Source organism: Calonectris borealis, chromosome 4 (genome assembly GCF_964195595.1).
Source record: "Calonectris borealis chromosome 4, bCalBor7.hap1.2, whole genome shotgun sequence".
Classification (NCBI taxonomy): Eukaryota; Metazoa; Chordata; class Aves; order Procellariiformes; family Procellariidae; genus Calonectris; species Calonectris borealis.
In genome coordinates, this window is record NC_134315.1 from 19114158 (window position 1) to 19129701 (window position 15544).

Consider the following 15544-nt stretch of genomic DNA (forward strand, 5'->3'; position numbering starts at 1 on the left):
CAGAAGAGAATTACATATTAATTTAGTGGAACAGACTAATAAAGACTGCTTTCCTTTTCAAAAGCAATTTCTAAGACTCCAGTAAAATACATGTGTGGTCCTAATACTCCTATTTTATTTTACAATTAGCATTTGCCACACTAGGACACTCTAGCACAATAAAGAATAAATGGTGAAGCTCCTTAAGCAATTATTTTCAAATGGTACCAGAGTATACAAATTGATTTAAGTGCACTTTTGGAGGCATTGTAGAGAAGAATTGATTTTGCGGCCCATAGATTAACTTTTATGCCAAGACTGAGATTGGAGGTTTTGGCTTATTCCAAACCCAAAATGTGATCCTAATAAAAAGTAAGACAGGCCTGGTACTTGCACTCTGTGCTATTTTCATTCTGCAGAAATTACCAATTACTAATAGTCAAAATTATAAACAAGTCAATATCATATGATATTGGATACATATGAAGAGTCAGGCTGTCTCCCAAACAAAAAAAGATTAGCACTAATTGTCATCATTTAAATATTTGATGACTTATCCTAACTGCTAAGGTTGAAAGTACTGATGAACTCTGAGATTATCAGGCTGCCAGTGTTCCTATTGTTTAGTTCATTAGTTTTTCTTTTTTGTTGTATATATTCTATACTGTATGCATAAATGATCTGCACCTCTACTTTAATAAAATAAACAGATAAAATGGATAAAATTATCTGCTGCTTAAATAATACAAATAATAATATACCAATAGCTATAATTACTGAAAGAGTGGTCAGGCCTTGGAACAGGCTGCCCAGGGAAGTGGTTGAGTCACCATCCCTGGAAGTATTTAAAAGACGTGTAGATGAGGCGCTTAGGGACATGGTGCAGTGGGTATGGTGGTGTTGGGTTGATGGTTGGACTCGATGATCTTAGAGGTCTTTTCCAAGCTTAATGATTCTATGATTCTAATAAGTAGTACATTTCCATTCAATTACAGATTTATAAATGGATAATGTTTAAAAATCTGAAGCATTAAGAATGAAAGAAACCTCAGTGATATCATTAGAAGGGGTATCATTAAAAACTGAGAGATGGACATTAGCAGGGAAATTTAGTCTGCATATTCTTAGAAAAGTGGAAGATTTATTCCTTACCATAGAAATTGCTGTGACTCACATCGTTCTATCCATATTGCAGGGGTGATTTCCCTATGTTGTGACATATGAAATATTTACTTGGACAATGTAGCACACTGTGGCATAGGGAGTGATCCTGCTTTAGCGTGGGAATACAACTATGTACAGCATCTGAATCTCTAGGGAGTCAACAGAACAAATGGAAATTAGTGATGCAGAGAGAACCTGCAATTTTGTGATCTAAATTTTTCTCATCTGCATTGTGCTTCCCAGCAGGGTACTGATACATACTACCGCTGCTAGATACTACCTTGGTTTCTCCATCTGTAAAAGAAGGTTAATAGTACCTTTCACAGACGTGAAATTTTATTCCTCTTACGGGAAGCAGGTTGGAATGATGATACCACCAGCAATAATGATTTACAGAACTAATGCTAGAATTTATAATTCAGATTTTTGATCTTCACAAGGAGATACGTATGTGCCTAGAGACATATCAGCTACTGCTGATAGTATTGGACTCCTTTTGTATCTTCATTATGAAGAGGAATAGCTGCATTGGATGTTTTACTGAAGAATAAAAAGAAAAAAAATCATTGAAATTAATAGGAGGCTAAATTGTTTATTTCATAGTCAAAGAATAGTGGTACAGAAGAATTCGTGGTTTTGTTTTTGTTTTTCAGTACAAGAGTTTAAACTGAATTGTTAAGCATATATTTTTTTAAACATTTCCTTATTCTGTCTGTCTTAACTGATCTGTAGACCAGCCAAAAAGTTACGCCTTGCTAAAAGAACATGAGAAGCCATCTGGGTATAAGATTATCTTCATAAATAACTGATGCAGTACAGTAACTTGTTATACGGTAACTCTGTAAAGCCAAACATATGTCAGTATTGTAACAACTAACTGGATAAGCCTCATTTGACTGATGGGAAAGGTACTTACTTGTTTGTATATATTAATATATTTGCTGAACATGGGATAAAAACCTGTTGTGTTATAGATTAAAACATTCATGTTTGTTTAGTAAGCTCATGCTACAATATGATATATTTCTACCATGATATTTCTACCAAATATGCTTCAATAGGTTCAGTTCACTATTAATTTTAGCTATTAATTTTAGAGGAACTATCTCTCCAGGATACTCCCTCTGCATTTACACCATAATGTAATAGTTTAGTAGCACCTGTATTCTTGAAGACTTTGTACTTTGGTTTCATTCTCGTTACATTGTTCTGAGAATAATTTTCATGCTTACATACCTTATCCTAATACAATAAAACTAGTGGTTGCCAAAGTGTGCCTCTGTAGCATTCAAAAAAGGTCTCAGATGAAATTCCTAGCCATTCTGGAACTTTGCAATTTAAGACTATGGTTGTGTGATGATAAATGAAGGTTCATGAGCAGTAAAAAAAAAAAAAATCTGATCAAAAGTTTTCCATGATAATGCAAACCACCTAATATGGAGTAAAAATACATATTTATTATTCGGATTTAGAAAGTGGAAAACTGTCTGGCATTTTAGGAGTGAAATCCAAATCAGAAATCCAGCAAAACACAAAAAAAAATTACTTTGCCATCTCATTCTCTCCTCTTTCCATTGGAAAGCCCACTGCTACAGCAGCCTTTGCAAATAGAGTCAGCTGCCGGTGTTAATGATAATACGAAAGAATCTCTTTCCATCGTTCTCTCGAGACATACAAAGACATAGTTGAAACTTGGGGCCATGGCTCACTTCTCTTACGCTATCACGTCGCAGCATGTTCTTACCTTCTGGGAGCTCAGGTTTTACTGCTGGTGTCTTCACCACCTCCAGTGAGGTGGAGTACTTTGTTTTCCATAACATCAAAAACAGTGGAATATATTTTGCTCTTGCAAACCTCGGTCTTGCTATGGAATAGGTTTGAGGTTTTAGATGGCATGCCTCATTAAGGTGACTGTAGCTGCAGAAGTGTCTTGGGCCGTGCAAGACCTCCTAGACATCTTGATGAAGTCCAGAATCCAGCGAGTAGCCTGTGCCGGAGCAGGTTTCACAGGCTCTCTCTGCAAAGAGCTCCTAAATGAACAAGTAGTGTCTATCTTCTCCCTGCCGCCTAAAATTCTGTACTTTTTAAGGTGTAGTCAGATACAGAGATGTTGTAGGAACACTGAATAGTACTGAGGAAAAAGCAAATCAAAGTGAAAACAGCTGAAAAGGAGAGGAACATTGGATATTCATAAATGTATTGTTTAGTTAGTTTTATTATTTTGGGATAAATATCTAATTGATACTTATGTTCATAAAAAGAAGCTGTTAACTTGTTCCACAAAAATCATCTGGTTGGACTAGATGATCATTGTAGGTCCCTTCCAACTGAACTATCGTATCCTGTTCTCAAATATGTTGGGGTTTTTTTCCACCACCTTTGCATTCCAAGTGAAAATCCCCACATCCAAATTCATATATTTGATTTTCAGTCAAATAATTTAAAGAAATTCTTATTCAGTTTATTTCTTTGAATGCTCTGTAGTCTCATTATCTATGATAGTTTGCTACCCTGTATGGGCATGGGGGATTTCATGCAGAATATACTTAGCTAATGTTAAAACTATTGTTTTCCAGTAAGAAAGAAGTACTAAGCAAGGCTTACTTTGTTCATGTCAGATATATTTAAATAATTATTAAGGATGCTGATCATGGAGCTGTTCTGAACTGGCATAAATAAACTGATAAGTATTCAGTACTTAGTTTGACTCAATATTTCTGGCTTTTCCTTTAAAAATCAGGACACATTACTCATTCCCAATACTCAGTATTTTACAAAGTAGAGAATGGCAGTACAGATTTATGGTATTGCTGGTCAGACACAGAGGGAGGTTAAACCGTAGAGGAAAATAAAATTACAAGTAATTAAATTTACAAGCAGGTTTGCCATCTTCAAAAGATTTATTGTTTCAGAACAAACAATGGGTTTAGCCACACAAGAAAACGGTGATACAACCTTAACAGCGTATGATGTAGATATTATATGTAGTGTTTCAATTTATATAATGAAAAATTTAGCACTCCTTTTAAAGGTAAATGGGATATTCAACTGGGAACCATACATGGTGAGTAATAAAATAGCTGCAATGCAGTACTGTCTGCATTTTTCAAGAGCTGAAGCACTCTATCAGGCTCATTAATATCAGGTTATCTGAGGGCTTTATCCTCAGATAAAAAAGCAACAGTATATATAAGTTTTTGAGGTTTTCTGTGGGAATAGGTTATTATATTGTATTGGTATGAATTTCAAATGTTAGCAGGATTCTAGGTTGGGTCTTTTTTCCCTGATATACTTCTATCTACTAACCAGTAAATATGATAAATAGAAATGTACCATTTCCATTCTGTTCTTGGGAAGGATTCAGTAGTAGCAAGGTTTTGGCAAGGTCTTTCTGCTATTTCCACAAACGGTAATGCATGATGATTACTAATGTATTCTGGAGCAAAAAAAAAAAATTAACTGAATACATAAAATTAAGCTGATTTTTTGGGGAGAGGGTGGGGGTGAGAGGTTTGATTTTTTTTGTTCTTTTGTTATTAATTTTTTTTCCTATTTCATCCATTTGTGAAATACAGAAATCTACATTCTTTCAGGCATAATTTCAAATTAGAGAAATTCTACTGTAATGTCATTGAAAATATCAGAATTAAATCCTTAATCTTTGGAAATCAGTTTAAAAGCTGAGGCATATGTGATTATCAGTACACATTTGCATGTAAATTGCCTTGACGTGGTTTGTTTAAAAAGAAATTATATTTTATGTAAGCACAATAATTCCAGGACTTACTTGATCATGGATCTTAGAGAGGCTATAGTATTTCTCTGTTTTTATTACTGTGTTTGAATACTTGGATAGACTATGTTAATTAAAAAAAAAAAAGTTATTTAGGTGCAACCTATTTAGTCTCTGATTTTGAAACACACACCTGACCTTCTGTGGGAAAAAAAAAGGTGTGCAAGTTTTTCCAAGAATCACTATAGTTGGGCAAAAACTCAGAAATCTTTGTGCATTCTCCTCTGTGTATCTTCAGTTTGGTTTGGTACATGGATTTGGTTTTCTTGTTTTGCTTTTGAGAACATGAGGTTGCCGCCGGAGTATATCAACTCAGAAGAATGCTTGACATATACTCGGCTTAAATACATCTGAAACAAACCGCTAGAAGCAGGATGGTGCAGTCGCATCTAGAGCAGCACAGGCAGTCATCTGTGCCTTCTCTGAAGAGCCTCTTTCAGCTGCTGCCAGCCTAACTTGCCCAGATGGCTTTTTGTCTGAAAATCTATTTAACCCCAATATTAATGTGCCACCTTTTGGCTTGAAGACATCTCAAACTAAAAGAGACTGAAGTTATGTGTGGCAGTTGTGGCCCCGAGCACTGGTTTGGTAATGTATGAGCAGGGAGGTGTGTTGGAGGCCGGGTGGTTGAAGGTGCTCTGCCAGCCTGTGAATGCAATGAATGAAGCCCACAAAGTTGCACTAAGGAATTTTCTTGGAGGGTCCATGTCTACGGTACTCCACTTCAGACTTAATAATTTGGAATATATCTCTCTAGGAATGATATAATAGAGTCAAGAACAATTCCGATGAAAGAAGCCTGTAAGACAACTAGAATCTGCATAAAGATGAATTCATCAAAACATCTTACTAGACCTTTGTGCTTGATTTCAAAAAAAGCTGTAGGTTAGCCTTGGCTTTTTCACTCTAGCTGTATACAAAATAGTTTTTAATCAATTCTGCTGCTCCAGAGGTATGCTGGATTTTGATGTGAGGTCTTGGGCTGGAAAAATAATGGAGAATAATTTGTTCCGATGAAAGTATCTCGGTCAGATTGCTGGTTTCAATTGTGAAGACAGGTTCATGCCTTTTCTTTCAAAAATATAGAATTGTTCTTGTAAAAGTAAGATGTTCTGCTGTTTAGTGGCTTAAATGTTATTGAAATGCTTAGAGCCTCTTTCATTTTAGGGGGACCAAGTGCCATCATAAATTATACTTGATATTCAAATGCTGCCTCTTTTTTAAATGGGAGGTGAAGTTCACGCAGTTATTAATGCAGGAAAACAATGACCGTCAGGCTGAAAAGGAGGTTTGCACCTTTCTTCACTGCAGAATATAAGCTGCAAAGTCAAATCAATGTAACATAATGGCCTGCAGAATTGTCTAGTTTTGTCTACAAAATAGATTTTTGCCTCATTTCCCCAGAAAGTCACAGTGCACTCTGTGCTGCTTGTGACCTCCTTTTTTTGTGAGCAATCTAAGAATTGCAGTGGAATGAGTTAAAACATCATAAAAAAAGACCACACAGCAACTTCTTACTGAGTCCTAGGTCTACAGTGTGAAATGTAGGTGTAACTTATGCAAGAGGAAAAAGTTGAATGTTTGTTTAAGTCCCTCAAGGTTGTTATAAGGAAACCTTTTTAGACTGAGCAGATGAAAAGTTGAAACAATCAATAAATAATTACTAAAAACTTTCCTGCTATAAGTAGGCATAAATTGTGTGTTGAAAATCATAGTTTTTATAAGAGAGGTAGAATTTTGCAATGAAGGAATGAATGAATAACTTACACTTTTGTTACATAAACAATTCCAAGAAAGTTTTGCAAACCAGCAGATGCATTGCAAAAAAGTTTCTCTTGAAAAATGATATTTGCCAACCTTGCTTAGCTCTCCACGTTTAGAGGGATACTCTAAACAGTGCTTTGCACAGGAAGGTTGGGAGCCTTTGCAATCAAGTAGTTCATATTTCAAATGTGCTAAAATTAGCAAGGAACAGTGTACTTTAGTCTACCTGAGCCTGTGCTACATGGAAATGGTGCTGACTGTGTGGACCCAGTGGTAAATCCAGCATGCTATTAGTTTGCTCTCTTTTACATGTGCGTATACACAGACATACATATGCACACATACAATCTCAGTGTATTGTTTATTGAGGAACCTGGCTCAAGAGCTGTTACTTAAGTCCTTGCATTTGTACCAAGATTTGCATTTAGTCAAGGAAACAAAGATTTTGACCATTGATATTTTTTATTAGATTTTTGAAAATAATTTACATATTGGCTCGATCTTGTTCATCTTCCACTTTTTTTAATTATATAAAATGGTGAATGATTATACTCTATTAACTGTCATAAAAAGCTTAATGTACCATTACCTATTACCTCTCGCAGTATATATTTATGAGTATGGCAGTGGTTTACATAAATATATACATATATCTGTATTATAAACTAATCATTGCTCATGATACAAATCACTACTGCTAACTTAACCACTTTACGCACAATTTTTATATAGGTAAAATGTATTAGTCAATTAAACAGAAGTGTAAATATAGATATTTGCTGTTTATACTTGTAATGGAATTTTTTTAAAGGAAGTAGGCTATTAAATCATGTTGCCGTAACAAATGCTGAAGGCTGCTTTTTCATTCATTGCCATCGAATTTATTGTCAGAGCAGTGCAGTCATATCCCATTTCAAGATTAGGTGGCTTGAAAATTAAATCACAGCTCACAGATTCTCTTTTTTCACACACGGTTAATAATAGTAAAATTGGGTCTAGTTTTAAATATACCTTGCAAGATATTGCAGTGCAGTTAGATGCACAAACTATGAAAGATTTAGTAAATAGAATGTGATTTTCCATAAATGAACTGAATTGGATAAAACAAAGTTGCTGTCAATGTATGTAGAATTATTTTCAAAAGGATTATATTGATACAAATTTTATTAGACTCCGGCAGTGTGAGGTTTTATAAAGTCCTCAAATTATTTTTTTTAAGTTCATAAATCTGAAAGAGATCTCCAGGAGTGATTACTAATAACTGGAAACATGAGCTCATGCTAGATTACGTTTTAGGGAAAGAATATGTCAAAAGCATGACTGTTTATATCTAATCAGCTAAATGATTCTTGCTTATTCACTTCATCTGAGCTAGATCTTTTATTTCTATGCACCATTTTGCAATGTTTCTCCTAAAAGCTGTCTCTGAAAAGGTCATCTAAAAGATGTCTCTAAAAAGCAAGACATTGCACAATTTTACTTTTCCTGTTAGGGGTTGGAGTACATTTGATGTGCTTCTGGAGTGAAGGTCCTGATTTAGTTTTAGCAAAATGAAATCTAGTTCTGCTCTGCAGACTAACTGAAAATCCTAGTGTAGACACAGCCTGTATGCATCTGATTTGTTTCTAAATTTTATTCAGATGCTCAACCAAGCCTCCTCATATAATTTCTTGTGTTCTTGTGTATATGTTGCCTATAGATATATGCATCTCTGAAGGCCTCCAAAAGAAGATCTGATTTCATAATTTTAAGGCTACAAGGTAGATAGGTCCCTTTGAAGGCCTTCAGACATTTGTGAACCATGTGCGTGGTAGGTATGTTTGGTCCAGGGTGCCAAACTATAGGCTGAAGTGAAACCTTCAAACTGCATACAAGTGTAGATATAGCACTAACGACTTTAATCTACTGATCGTCTCCTATTGCACTGAACTATTTCTTAATGGGGTATAGCATACGTGAAAAGACCTGGATTCTAGTTTGGTTTTGTTTCCTTTTTTTTTTTCTTTTTCTGTCTCCTCTGCTACTGTCTTTGCTTCACTTCTCTAGGTTTTATTTCCAATATAGAACTGTGAAGGCCAAAAGTATTTCTAAATTTCAAAAAAAGGGTTGGTTACTTATATGGATAGCAAAAAATTATTCATGAATATTTCTCTTTTGGAAAAGACACTAGTTTCAGATAGCCTGGTACAGCTGGTCATGCAGGGCTTTTGGGAGGAGGATTAGATATCTACTGCAAGATAGTTTTTAATGCCTTCTTTTAAAATATATGGTGCTTACCACTCTGGAACAAAATTCAGAAATATATTGATCTCAGACGTTATACAGCTTGATAGTTGTTGTTTCTCAACAGCTTGCTACTTGTTCTTTTTGCTTGTTTTCAGTCTTCCTTGCATAAGGCTGAACATACTATCAAACATTTGATGTCATGGGTTTGGAATGGGTTGAAAAGTAAAATCAGTCAGTTAAAAATTAAACCAGTTTGGCCTTCATTGTTAAATTACGTAATGCTTCTGCTTTTTGTTTGGCATATATATTGTTGTTTTGTAAAGGAGCTACTTAGTGCAACACAGATAAACTAATTTGAGTATTATTGTTGCTTCTTTTTCTTCAATTACAAATCAGTTAAGGTAATAAAATAAGCTTCATTGGAAATATTGACTGAACTGTAATGGCTGAAATTATTTCCTTACATGTTCTTTTTGTTATACACAGAAAGAAATATATATGGCAGTTTTAAGTATAATTTAATTTTTTTTTTTCTTAGTGATCTTAGTGAAAATCAGATTCAAGCGATACCAAGGAAGGCATTCCGAGGAGCAGTAGACATAAAAAATCTGTAAGTATTTTCCTCCTTCTTGCATATATTCTGATGGTAATGCTTTGTCAATACAGTATCCTTTTGTTGTATACGATCTCTTTTTCCTAAGCACTTTTATAGCTGCTTCAGGAATCTCTGCATAAAAACAACACATACCATTTGTTTTGGCAAAATACTTTAACATATCTTAAGCATCCTAAAATTGACCTGTAGGAAATCTAAAACATTGAAATGGAGTCAAATACAACCAGGCATTATAATTACTTACTTATGGTAACCTGGGTTTAATATTTGAATGTTAGGCTATTTTAAACATTTCATTGTTTCACGTGGAAAAATTAATTTTGCCTTGGGTCTAAGAGTTTGCCTTTTGGTAGCTTGTATAAAAGAAAGAAAGAAAAATCATGCTATTATCTAGTTTTGCTAGAATATATTTTTGTACTTGTGTGACTACTTATGTAGTTTTCTTCTGTGGTAAAATAAGTCTTTTCTAAAAGACAGATACTTTCCTGGAGACAGTGACCCTGAAGTTCATGGGCAGGTTTTGAATTCTTACGGCTTCTAAATGTGGAAATATGTGAGTTTCAAGACAAAGGAAAGCAGTGACTTTTTGACTTTCTGTTTAGAGTGGTAGATCAGTTTAGTGGACTGAAAGAGCTGAAAGACCTGAAGACTATGATGAACTTGCATGGTATAAAATGTAAGGTCATGCACTCAAAAGCTGTAACCCCTGCTGTAAGCTGAGGACTCATCACTTAAAAACAACCAACAAAGACAGAGGGCATACACTAGTGAGTTCCAGAAAGACTATGGAGCTGCCAGTGTGATGCAGCTGTGGAAAAATATAATTGCTATCTTATGTGGCATCAATAAAAATAGGGAAGTGTTAGGCCATTATATGAGTTTTTCAGTAATTTCTATTGAAATACTTTTTATTAATTGAAGTTGCCAGTGTTAAAGAAAGATGAACTTTCTAGTTGTATGACTCTGAAAACAGAGTGCTCCGTGATTATGAAGGAAACTACATGATGTGATATCCCCAGTAGAAGGGGACTGGACAGGAAGCCCTTTGCATTTCTGTCTTCCTGTGATGGAGCCCACTTCAATCTGCTGCCTGCGGCACTGCACACAAATCAGTTAGGAGGGCATTTTTATTTTTTTTATTTAACCATATTTGTGATATGGTTCTTCCCCACAATGAAGTCCTACCACATCTTAATGGAAAAACTATTATGTTCAAATCTATTATGTTCAAAAACATGCAAGCGCTTCTCAAAGTAGCTTTGTTACTTTGTTTAATTAATATTTTATGAGTTTCTGCTCAGAACTGGTTTCATCATTATTCATGGTCTAAAAGAGGCGTGGCTACAAGGAGAAGCCTGCATTTTTCTGTATGATCGTTTATATTTGAAAATTGATACAGCTACAGAAAGGAACTTTGGTAGTAAAAATAACAGCATCATCGAGACTTTTCTACTGACAGGGAAGTATTTTAAAATGTAATAAGTATACATTGTGAGATAGTTCCAGTCAGAAACTTAATTAGGATGTTAATCTTTAGCTAAGATAATCTTTATATCTTGCTGTACATTTTCAAGGTAAGATCCTGAATTATGTCTAAAACTTGTATAAACAGTATATCCGCTCTTTAAAGCCTTTCTCTTTTGGGAGATAATTAAAAAAAAAACATTCATAAAGGCCATAGCATTGCCACAAAGTCCAAATCATATCTGTAGCATATAGTTTATTATGATAGCATAAATTCTACAGATACATCCTTTATTGGTGGTCCCAGGAAAAAAAAGGAAAAAAAAACTAATCTGAAATCTTTAGGATCCCACTACGACTGAAGGTGCTAATAAATACATTTCTCTGTCTTGCAAATGCTACCTACGTTCCCGGTCATTCAGGAAGAGTACCATATATTGTGTGAGGTATAGATGTGAGCATCAGAATAACGAGCGAGTTTGTGGGGTGAGTCAGGTGGATTCTAGCACAGCATTTATATAACTAGATCAGGCCATTGAAGCTTTCCTGAAGCTTAGGCAGGAAGAAGATTTGAACCCTAGCGTTCCATCTAGCCTTGGACATTACACTTAGAGAAGGGTGATGGCAAGAATTGTACTATTTTTATTTCATCATTCAAGAAAATTAAGGAGATAATTGGTGAGTGATAGGTGTAGAAAGCATCACTATGTAAACAAAGGAAAGTATGAAGTGAAGGAATTTAGCATCTATTGGGCGATTAACCCAAGGTCCAGGAACCAAATATTTGTATATACTTACTGAGACCTGTCATAACAGAATGCAATATGTGTTCTAATTTCAACATTTCTTCTGTAATTGCCTAGTAGTTGAGCATAATGTTAAAGATGTTAACCAAACTTATGGAAGAGATAGGTGAAGGTACAACCTGTATTAGAACATGTTGTAAATTCAGGATTTGCTTTGATACCAATGTTATTACATCAATTTCAATATAAATTACAGAGGCTTTTTTTTAAATTCAATGAGTGGTAACCATCCCATACAGTAGCTCCAGTAAGTTGTTTCAAAGGCAGTTAACAAATCTCACAGAAGTTGACCTGATTACATATTTTAATTTCCTGAATGGAGACTCACCATTCTCTCACTCCTTCTAAATATTTCTCCATCCAAATCAGGAGCTGGAATATTTTGGAAAATATTTTATTGTATCCAAAAAATGTTCTTCTAGTATTCACAGAGGAAAGGGAATTAGAACGTTAACGCAGATTAGCTGAAGGAAATTGCTTCCTTTAAGGTTGATGATACCACTATGATCTTTTGGATTCCTGCTAATATGTTAGCTCTGGAGTTCTCTTGATGTTTCTCAGAAGAAGCTGTCTAGTTTCCATAAAATGTGGCCATGATACTTCCTTTCTGGACATCTTCTTAATAACATCCACAGCATAGATTCTGTAGAAGGTAAAAGCAAAATGGGCAAGATGTTATGAGAATTGACAACCCAGGAAACCTGGGTACACCCTTATAGTAAAAAGAACAAAAAAACCCAAAAAACCATCAGCGCCCACAAACCTACTTGATATCTAGTTGGAATTTCCCATTTTCCAACGTGTTTCTTGCCTCTTGTCTTATAACTGAGAAGAGTCTGGCTCTGTCTATATGTTCCCATTAGGCAGTTGTGAGCAGCAATATGATCCCCCCTTTGCCCTCTCTTCTTAAGGCTGAGCAAACACAGTTCTCACAGCCTCTCCCCGAATGTCACCTGCTCCAGCCCTCCCATCTTGGTGGTCCTGATCGGACTCAGCCCAGTGTGTCAGTGTCTGTCTTCTGCTGGGGAGGCTGAGACCAGATGCACAACTCATATGTCATCTCACAAATGCCAGACAGAGCGTCCTGGCTTCACTCTCACCAATACAGCCCAATTGTTGGTAATGAATCAAGTTCTTTGAAATGACAAAAAATGAAAATTCCCCAGACTGGAAGCCCACTATCCAGTATTTTGGCAGTTCAAATGTAGGAAAAAAACTAGCTGCTTTGTCTCAGTCTTGATTTTTCCTGTTCAAAGGCAATGACTTGAAGAATAATCCACTTTTAGTATAGCTGCTGATCTGGGACTTGACAGAAATTAGGGTGCAAATTCTGGAAATATAATTCTGAAAGTTACTTCTAACTTGCGACTTTTTCAGGGAGAAAAATATGCACCAAGAAGTTAGGTTCTTCAGAGAACACAGTGGCAGCCACTGTTTTTTAAAAACAAATAGAAATTATCATATAGATTGGAAATTAAACACAGATTTTTTAATATACATGTTAATGATGGTTTCATAACCCTCCCTGGTGATACGGTATTCACACTGAATGTGAAAGATGTTTAAAATCTCTGCAACCTGAGGAATTTTGTTTGTATTTAAGATGTTAAGAAAATGCATTAGCTGCACAGATTATAAGTTTGGATGGGTTGTTTCTTGAATCTGGTTGCTAGGAAGAAAAATAATTGGGCTTAAAAAGCAAACAAGTGTGAAACAACACTGAAAGAACAATAGTGCTATGCACAGTTTTTGAGAAGCAGATTTTGGCCCCTGCTCTGATGATTTTGATAAAATTATATTACAATATTTCCATTTCAAGTATATAAAATTTTCTAAGATTCCAACTTCCTCTTCTGCTGTGTAATCAGTATTTGGCAGAGGATGGAAAGGAATACACCAACATCATGGCAGACTTGTGATGCTATGAATATGTGCAACATCAAATGATACCAGAAATACCAAGGAACATTTTCATCATTATAGATTGTTCATTCTGTTTTCATCCGCCTTTTCATGGCATTCTCCTGTTTCATTTTGACTTTTTTTTTTATTTTGCTCCTGGAAGATACCTGTAGGTTTAGCCAAGTAGAGTGCTAAATAATTTTGAGGGGATGGAGCTATTGAACTACAGATCTGTTCTCCCTTTTCTTCTAGTTTATTCAGAAGTATTTGTATGTCTTGCTTTTTAATTTTGGGATAAAAGAAAAAGGTTAATAATTTGCTATATTATGTATATTAGGGGAAAAAAAAGTATTAATTCAAAATGTTTTACAGGGAAAATTTATCAAACAGAATGAACTACATTAGCAAAATAAACAGCAAGTAGAAAAAAAGCACTTGACTTCCAAAGGAAAGAATAGTTGCAATAAATAGTAATAGTCACAGGAAACAAGCAGTTCTCTGAAGTTTGATAAAAATTTAGAATAAATTCTTACATGATTTTGTTACATCTTTCTCAACTAATGCCTCTGAAATTATTGATTCCTCTTGAAATTGAAATTGAGAAGGGAATTGAGAAATAGGAACCATAACTCAGTTCTATTGTAAAAAATACAAGGAGACATTAAAAACAGTGACTGTTTCCAAAAAGTGTCTTGCAGTGATAAATATTGTGCACACTGTTCTTTTCCCAAGGAAAAATTTTAATGATGTGAAATCCAGCGTACAATGTGCTAAAACTAGAAACATTTTCTAATTGTTTTACTGGGGAGGAAGCTACCGTAGGGATCTAGAAAGGCTTCTGACTTTTTCTGATGACTTCTTAAACAATGCTTACTGTTAAGTTGATACACCGAGGGAACGTAATCATTTCTGAACAAATGAGAAGAATGTAAAGCTGCATGGTGCCTCTCTTGCATGGGACCACGGAGTGTCCTCAAGCTGTGAAGAACAGGAGAGTAAAGCAGACAGATTGACTGAAATTGTCCCAACTTTTAACACAGCCTCTAGGAATGAGTAAAGAAGGTTTTCTGTCAGTCAGATAACAGTTTTTTCTGTGTGAGGGTAGTAGTTTTCAAATGTATGCAACATCTTCTGTTAGTCATTACATGCTCTTCTTGTGGAATAACAAGGTTTATTTTTAGATATTTATTTATCATTATCTGTTAGACAACATGTCCTAAAAGGGAAGAAAATAGAAGTTAGCAACATGTTTCTACAGTGTAAGATGTATCAGCAAAAGCAATAAATAAAAAAAAAATTTAAAGCAGACATTTTCTTACTAGGTAAATGTTTTTTATTTAGTTCTTAGTAGTTCTTATAGCTGAACTCACATAAAAATTAACATTTCAAATAGCAGAAGATTAGTAAGTATATGAAATACCCAGGTAATGCTGCAGATACGGGTGCAAAACTCTATTTAATCCTCTGTGACAACGGAAAGATTTTGAATGTGACAGCTGTTGTTTGGCGTTTTATGAGCTTTACAGGAATGGCACTGCCAAAGGTAATCAGCTGCTTTGTGGAAGGGGGCGCAAAAAGGAATAGTGACTTTCCAAAGGGATGGAGAGATCCCACATAGAAAAGACCCAACATGGAGATGGGGTGGGGGGGAAGATGATGAAGAGAGACTGGGGAGAGGGGAAGGATGAAGATGGGCCAGAGTTGCTGTTCTCAGGGTGTTTTAATAATTTGAAAAGAAGAAAAGAAACTCTCAGGAGAAAAAAAAGCTTTTTAAAATGGAGTTAGGATTATTGGTATGCTCAATAACTTAGTGGTGAGAAAGGTTTCATT

At 35.1% G+C, this 15544-nt stretch overlaps 1 protein-coding gene across 3 annotated transcripts in view; it reads left to right on the forward strand.

The window, feature by feature from the left end:
- Positions 1-15544, forward strand: part of SLIT2 (slit guidance ligand 2) — a 267387-nt gene that overhangs the window by 143857 nt on the left and 107986 nt on the right. For all 3 annotated transcript variants that reach the window (XM_075148838.1, XM_075148835.1, XM_075148837.1), the window contains exon 5: positions 9465-9536. In XM_075148838.1, coding sequence (XP_075004939.1) covers positions 9465-9536 — 72 coding nt within the window. The remainder of the gene's footprint in view (positions 1-9464; positions 9537-15544) is intronic.